Genomic DNA, 7,747 nt, shown 5'->3' with positions numbered 1-7,747 from the left:
TATTCTTTAAGAAGTTTTTCATATATGTTTTGATGGGAAACTAGGGATATGGGTGTGACAGTGGATTAATAACAGGATCCAGATCTGTGACTAAGTCAGACCCCAATGTAGAGCAGCAGTTCAAAGTCACTGTGGTTCTGTGGCCCACGTGAAATGAGTCTGTAGATTTTATTTCTCGGTAGACAGAAAGCTGTTAATTAGTGATGAGTTAAGCCAGAGGATGAAGACACATATAGTCTGAAGTGCATTCACGGCCAGGGTGACTGGCAGTGATGGGACATGAGGAAAGCTCTTTGGTCGCCCATACTATGTCTCCTTACTTGGGCTCTGTGCTTCACAAACACTCAGCACAGAGCTTTCCCAGTAGTTGATACCTATTTTACTTTAATACCCACTTCAGTCACCTCTCAAGGATGACTGATATTTGCACTGTTTAAAGACTGGTACCCTTATTTTTACTCCATCCTTCAAAATAAGAACTGCCTCTCTCCGATCCACTTGACTCCATTAAGACATGAATACTAACGGGATAATTAGTAGATGTGATAGTAGCATGGTCTCAGTTTCATCCAGAAGAATATAGAGCTAGCTGTTTGGGAAAAGAAGAATTCCAGTGGGGATAAAGACAAATATTGTGACATTTTTCTTTGAAAATGTAGTGTTCAGAAACAGGAGATGCCTGCATCTTGGGGAATTTTTTTGTTTCGTGACATACTGCAAACATAAGTGGTTAGCAGGCAGAAAAGCCAAGTGAGCTGGATGGTTATCCAGAGAAATCTGGCTAAAGGGAACAAATAGAGCTGGAATGGTGATGAAACATGTGTTTTCAAGTAAACATTGTAATAGGCCAATAGAAGGAGTAGCATTCCCCACAAAAATGGCAGCAGTGAACAGAGAAATGCTTAAAAAATGCAAGTGTTACCTTTAACTGAAGGATTCAGTAGCTTTTTGGACAGTGAAATGTAGGGAAAGTATCTCCCTGGCAACTGGTGATCTAACACTGGTACCACAGTCCTGTTCTTGAGGGATTCCCAGCTGTAGTCATCTACTGCTCACCTATGCCTTGGCACGGTAATCTAGCAGGCGTGTGTTACTGAAGCCATTCACTTTAAGAAATCAGAGAGATGTTTTCAAATAAGGAGAGGAGATCATCTCTAGAGAAATCTAAATTTCAATTATTAGGTTTATTATATAATTACATTAAACACAGCAGGCATCTTCTGATCAGTCTTCATACTGTATCTGCCTCTGTCTTGGAGAATAGTCACAGTAAACTCGGCCTGTGCAACGGCGTGGGAGCTTGCGCAGCCACGAAACCCTGCTGCCGCCCATCAGTCTGCAAACTGAAACATGCTGGGGGCAGCAGAAAGGAAAACCTGAAGAGCTCAGCACTATGGGGCCAAGGAAAACTGAAGCTCACCTCTGCAGGGATGGAGAGTTTTTGTCTCCCCCTAAGAGAAATATGCTTTCAGCCTTTATGTGGATTTTGGTTCCTTTCCCTCATTCTTCAGAGCCTTGAGGGGGCTGACAGTGCTAAAGTCACAGCAGCGAGATATTTTGTGGACAGGCACCTAAGGAAGAGACACAGACTATCTTTGAATAAGGCCTGACATCCACTGCCTGAGTGCTGCGGAGTGGTACGTATGATGGGACCAAGAAAAAAAGGTCTCAGTTACCTGTCCTGTGGCTCTGACCCGTACTATAATATTGGAACTGAAGCGGTACGTATCGTGCTTTTAGCTGCTTGAAATGGAGCTGGTCTAGTTGCTTCTCAGAAGTGTGTTTTCCATTAAGCAGCTCTATACAAGTTTTTGAGTCGATGAAGGTGACATGTGGAAAAACAAATAAGAAAATTTAGAAAAGATGAGATCCAGACATTTAATATTTTAAAGAAATCTACACAATGGAAATAACTGCAATTTAAATGAAAGTACACGTTTTTTTTTTCTTGGCACTACCACTCTTGTCAATGGAAAAAAAATAATCCTCTCAGCTTTTTATTACTGCGGTCAAAAGCACCAGCATCCAGAGAGCAAATTTGTTTCAATGATAATCTAACAAAAATAACAACTGGTTCTCTGGTGCGTTATTTGTTTGAATTGCATGGTCTAACTCAGACTGCAAGCCCTTGCAGATTTTAACTGACTCGGTAACATCAGTAATTCTACGGGACTTCAGTCACCTTGCCCAAAAAGATGAAGAACAAGAGAGGCACGTCCTAGCTGAATTTGGTTCAAGTTTCAGAGTGCCTCTTCTGTCCTCGAGTCTGTTTGCCCCCTTAGAATGTCAAGAAAAAAGAAACAATATATAATCTAATATTTTTAATTTTATGTACAGGAATATAACGTTATGGCAACTTTGTACATGAAATACATACAGTATTTAAACATGAAAATCAGCTAGGTAAGAATTTACATTAGCAATGAAATTGCTTCATGTGCAGCCCGGTTAATACTTAGTTTAGATCTGTATTTTATTGGGGAGAGATTTTAATAGTTTACAATCATAGCAACATAAACATTTAAAACAAGACTCTATAAAATAATTTACAGAAACCCTACCATCTACACTGAGCGAAAGGGTGTATGTCGGTGAGGTTTGCGTGTGAATAACAAGGTGGACGAATGATGTATCTCAGCCTTTTTAGTATAAAATAATTTAGAAGCAGTTCATGCAATATGGAAGCAAAGGAGTGCCAGTTCCTTCAAGGTTTCCTGCTACCTTAGACATCTACTGAGCATCACATGTGGGTCACCGGACACATGATAATACCGTTGCCAGATGCTACCAGAGAGCGCCAGCCTCAGTTCCTCCAAACAATTACTTATGTAAACATAAATATACAAGTTGATATCTTTTCTACACAGTACAAATACAGGTGACAACTTCTCAGCTGTGCAAGTAGTCAATCCCGTATACTTGGAAGTAGGATAATGTTCAGACCAGAGTTCCATATATTTCTATGTACAGGGGCACTAACAGAACTTCCTCGTTTTCACCAATTTGCTCTGATATTTCACGGACTGCCCGCCGTGCCCTATCACATAAACATCCAGCAGGTAGGACTTGCCAGGCTGCAGGCCTCTGATTGTCTCTGTGGTCACTGCTTTCTGGATGTTCTGGCTGTGGAAGTATTTACAGAGAACCTTTTCCGATTTCTTCCTCGTATCTGGACCTAAGCACTGGTTCTGCTCTCTTTTCTTCTGCTCTTCATTGTAATTGTCATCCACTTCCCTCTTGTAGATGCAGAATTTGTTTCTCTCCTGTGTGCCCAGCCATGCCACCGTGACCGAAGAACACGTGCGGAGTTTGTCAAAGGCTTTGATTCGCGTATCTTCGGGGAGAGAAGGAAATGACTGCTTGTTAGGCCTTGTTGTAGCCAGGATCTTCAGCATCGAAGCACCTTTTTTGCTTCCTTTCAGCCTAATGAGATATTTAGCTTTTGCTTTTCCCCGAAGCTGGAACTGCCGCACACCCTCAACGTTTTGAGACAAGAGAAGTTTTCCGTCTCTTCTAACTTGGATCTGAACAGCATCCAGGCATGAATGAACAGAGAAGGTGACTTTTTGGTGAGATGAAACGGGAGCAAAACGTAGAAATTTGGCTCCCTTCCTCTTGATGAATACGTCTGTAACTTTGCCATCCTTCAGTTCGACTGTTTTCTGTTTAGCTTCCTCCTTCGTTCTGGCAAAGGTGCCAACGTATGCGGTGCTCATGTTAGTGTTGGTATTTACTGCAAACATGTCAAAGTAGTACTGCGTGTCGGGCTTCAGGTCTGACACTGTGAAGATGTTCTTATTCCCGATACAAACTTTATGCAGGTCAACTCTGGGCTTTGGGGATGTTTGGCGCCCAAACTTTGATGATGATTTTAGGAACCCACGTTCTTTGCCAGAGTTGTTGTCTGAGGGAAAGCCAAAATGGGCAAAATCAAACGGACTGAAATCCAGACCTGGTTTTGGAGCCATCATGAAGGCATCGTCAGAACTGAGCTTGGCTTCTACAGCACAGAGGCTTTTGAAATTGTGTTCTTTATTGATGACTATGCAATACTGAATTGGCTGTTTCAGTAAGGAGGCGGTGGGACTTGGTTTCCACGCCAGCGTCACTGTTGTACGTCCCAGAGAAGTGACATCGATTCTGGGATCGTAAGGTAATTCAGGATAAGGTTGGTCTGATTCTGGAGTAGTAGTTGCATACACTTTAAAATGTGTATCTTTCTCTGTCGACAGCAGATCTAGTTGGTACAAACCAGACGGGGAACTAGAAGACACAAAGTACTCGACATCATTGCCTTTGTAAGAGAACAGCTCTGTGCCTTCATCATTAGTAATCTGTTGTTTCTGTTGCTCAAGAGGTTCGGGTTCACCTAGATTATAAGCAAAGAAAAAACATTTGTACAGACACAACCTGCAAATATGATAAAATAAAACTCTAACAGACACTTCTACATAAAATACAAAAGTGAGACAAAAAAAGGAAGGTTTTATCTTCTCAGGAAGATACTTCTGTCAAATCAGAGAAGGAAACTGGTTTGGTATCAAGTTAAAACCAAACGCAAAAGAAACTGCACCTGACCAGTATTAATGGAGTCTCGTGAATGGTAGCTAATACCTTCCACCAGACTACTTCAGGCACCCAGCTTGGAGATGCCATACAGCTCCTCAGGGGGAACTGACTCCCCTGCCTGTTTCTGGGCCTGGGCCCTTAATTGTGGCCCTCTGAGTCACGCTAAAACTTTGTGCCTAAATACGGTGGGGGCCAAAGGCGCGTACACAATACAATGGGGTGTGTATGACATTTCGCACTTGTGTGAGAGGCTCTAGAAGCCAGAGACCTTTTGTCTCCTCAGTAGCAGTTGCATGTTTATCTGCAAATAAACTCCATGTCTACAGACGAGTCCCCTCAAAAGGGCGAGCTCAGCCCTGCTGCAATGCCAGCCCTGGCTCTCCACTTCTTATCTTGTGTACACAGCTCACGGCAAAGCCCCCGTGAAGCCGAGTTACGCTGGGCAAACACAGTTTGTTCTGGCAGCATCCAGTGCACTCTGTAACTATAACCTCAGCTTTTACTTTTACTTTTTTACAGCCCCTTTCCTTGTCATTTTGCTACCTGCTGCCAGTTTCCCGCACAACAGCAGGACTGGGGCTGAAGATCCAAACAGCAGGAGACCATAAAGATGGGCCTGCTGCGAGACTCAGCGTCACACCGAGACTGGTCTGAGGGGCTTTGAATCCAGGAGAAAAGCAGCCCTCTGAGGTGCAAGAGAAGTCGTTGGTCATTTGTTACCTGAACCTTCTCCGCTGGCTTCCTCTGGGAGCTCTTGCACACTCAGTTTCCACTCCAGGGGGGCATCGCAGGGTGTCACTGTCACTGCTAAGGGAGTGTTGTCCTCTTCAACCACAAAGAAATACCTAGGGTAAGGTTAACAGACCCACATGTAAATAAATCCTGATGGCAGCCAGCCGGCAGGGACTGACTTGACATGATCAAGGTTGGTCTTGGTGGGCCAACAGAGACAAAAGCATTACTTACAGGGAGGGGTGGGAAGAGGGAATACGGCAAGGCCAGTGGGCGAGAGCTAAGGAGGTGAGGGGAGTCCCCCCACTAACACGGTGCTGCAGAGTTCACACTTTGCTTGTCAAGACACGGCAGAGGGGTTTCTGGCCTCCTCCCCTCCATCAGCTCCCCTTTTTACCCCTACACTAACTATATACAGTATAAATGGTCACAAAGGTATAAATGAGGGAAACAGGATCTTTTCTGGAATTTAGGGATATGCTTTTCAAAGCAGGACACACAGTTTATGCTATGTCCAGGTAAGGGCCCTAGAAGCTCATATAGATACATACACCTTCAGCTGTCCTCCCACATCCCCCCAAACACTACATGTCTTTTATTGTAAAATGTTTCTCACCGATGAAGGCTTAAGGAGGTGTGTGGTGTGAGAAGGAAGGTGGCAATGCTGGTCTTCCCTGAACACTTTGGAGCCTCAGGTTCTTCCCTAGCCTAACCTCAGTATTTTCTGACCCATAGGGTCAAGGTTGGGAAGTGGGGAGTTCTGCCCAGACTGGCTTATGCTGCTTCTTTAAAGCACAATATGAAATAATGGAGAGAGACAGGTGTGGTGGGGTAAGCCTGTAGTTTCTAATTTTCTTCCCACTCCCTTTGCCTCCAGACATGGTTAGTGGCCCCACTTCAGGGAACTTCTGCGGTCTGTGGGAGCTCTGCGCTTGTCCCAGAAATCAAATAAATTGGATAGACCCTCAGCTGGGGAGGCCAGATTGGGATGGAAACTCGCATAGTTACTTACTTCACCAGAGAGAATACTGGCATTTGTATTTTTCTGGTTTGGATCCAATTTTTCTTTCAAAACACCCAGCAGTTAAAGCTACTATCTTCAAAGTACAACTTCCTCAGGTGAACTGGGCAGAAATACCTTTTAGGGGTGTCTCGGAAGAGGTAGCTGCTTATTTCGGCTCCATCTGGGATGACTGACGAATCGTGAAAAAATGCTTTGTCCCGGATCTGCATTTGGAAGAGCTCCTCATCTCTGGTGGGTAACTTCTGGGGCCTGGAGCTGAGCGGCAGCAGCAGCAGCAGCAGCGGGCAGCGGAGCAGGAGCATCCTACAGCAATGACAAGGAGTCCCACCTGAGGAGGGCTGCACCACACGCAGCAGGAGCTGCCGCCAGCTTGTCCCACGCTGGTGGGCGAGACCGTGGCAAAGCACGGGTTTATTCGTGACCTGCGGTCACTGACTTGGCTAGCTGCAAACTCCTGTGGCTCTTGTGGGCTGATTTACTGCTGAAACGTGGGCATACCTATAACAACGTCACATGCACTTTATGTTTTGCTGGCACCTACACTGTACTGCCGTACAAGCACTAGGATTACATATTGTAAGGGCTAAGCTTGAATCGTCACAGCTTGGATAAAGTATGTAAATAAGATTTTTCCATCTTGAACTGTAATTGAAAGCAAGCCCCTGCACTGGTTGCAAATTAGTATCTCTCCCTGTCATTAACCAAGAGCAAAAGCCTTCCACGTACTTCGGTGGAGCTACAGTTTGATGTTTTGCCATAGCAGAAATAGAGCTCGCGGGACATGGGAGCTAGAGTAAGCACAGAGCAGATGGAGGGTACATCGACTTCACTTTCCTTAGGAGATTCTGGTTGGGTTTCCAACAATCCTTTCAGAAGTATTTCTGGTGAAACTGTTCTTTATAAAAATGGTGAACTGGGAAAACATGTGATATAAACCCACACATATTCAAAGCACATTGGCATTAGCGTGCAATTCAGCAGGGCTTAATCCTCAAGCCTGATGGGAATTGCAAAAGACAAAAGCAGAGAATCCCTTACAAATTAGGCATAATAATTCATAATCTCAGCCTTTCGTTATTATGTCTACAAGCAGGTCAGTAATGACTGCCCTAACATATACAGTGGGACAGGCTGGAAATCTCCTTTCAGTACAGCAGATGATCTCATATGTAATGGCTCTGGTATGGGGGGGTGTAAGGGGGGAAACAAAGCTCATTTCTGGTACAAATATAGTGAGTTTAAGTTGCTAAGTGATAACATTTTTTAAAATTAGAAAAAAAAGATATTTAGGCCATTACATGAACTGTGTTAGCCACTGCCTTTGGGGAGAAGCATGATAAAAAGTTGAACTGGCAGGAACAGTTTTATCTTGTTGTCACTTAGCTGAATGCACCGCTCCCTGCACTGCACTGGAAGTTGACT

At 44.2% G+C, this 7,747-nt stretch overlaps 1 protein-coding gene across 1 annotated transcript; it reads right to left on the bottom strand.

Annotated features, from left to right (window-relative positions):
* Nucleotides 1–2,395: 2,395 nt before the first annotated feature.
* Nucleotides 2,396–6,627, bottom strand: NDNF (neuron derived neurotrophic factor). The gene is made up of 3 exons (XM_068403927.1): nt 6,440–6,627; nt 5,290–5,414; nt 2,396–4,369 (listed from the first exon to the last, which is right to left on the bottom strand). Exons 1-3 carry the CDS (start codon nt 6,625–6,627, stop codon nt 2,976–2,978), a joined length of 1,707 nt encoding a protein of 568 aa, XP_068260028.1. The 3' UTR covers nt 2,396–2,975.
* Between the last annotated feature and the right edge of the window lie 1,120 nt (nt 6,628–7,747).

The sequence above is a fragment of the Nyctibius grandis genome, chromosome 6 (assembly GCF_013368605.1).
Source record: "Nyctibius grandis isolate bNycGra1 chromosome 6, bNycGra1.pri, whole genome shotgun sequence".
In the NCBI taxonomy this organism is placed as follows: domain Eukaryota; kingdom Metazoa; phylum Chordata; class Aves; order Nyctibiiformes; family Nyctibiidae; genus Nyctibius; species Nyctibius grandis.
This window is presented reverse-complemented; position numbering and strand designations above follow the sequence as displayed.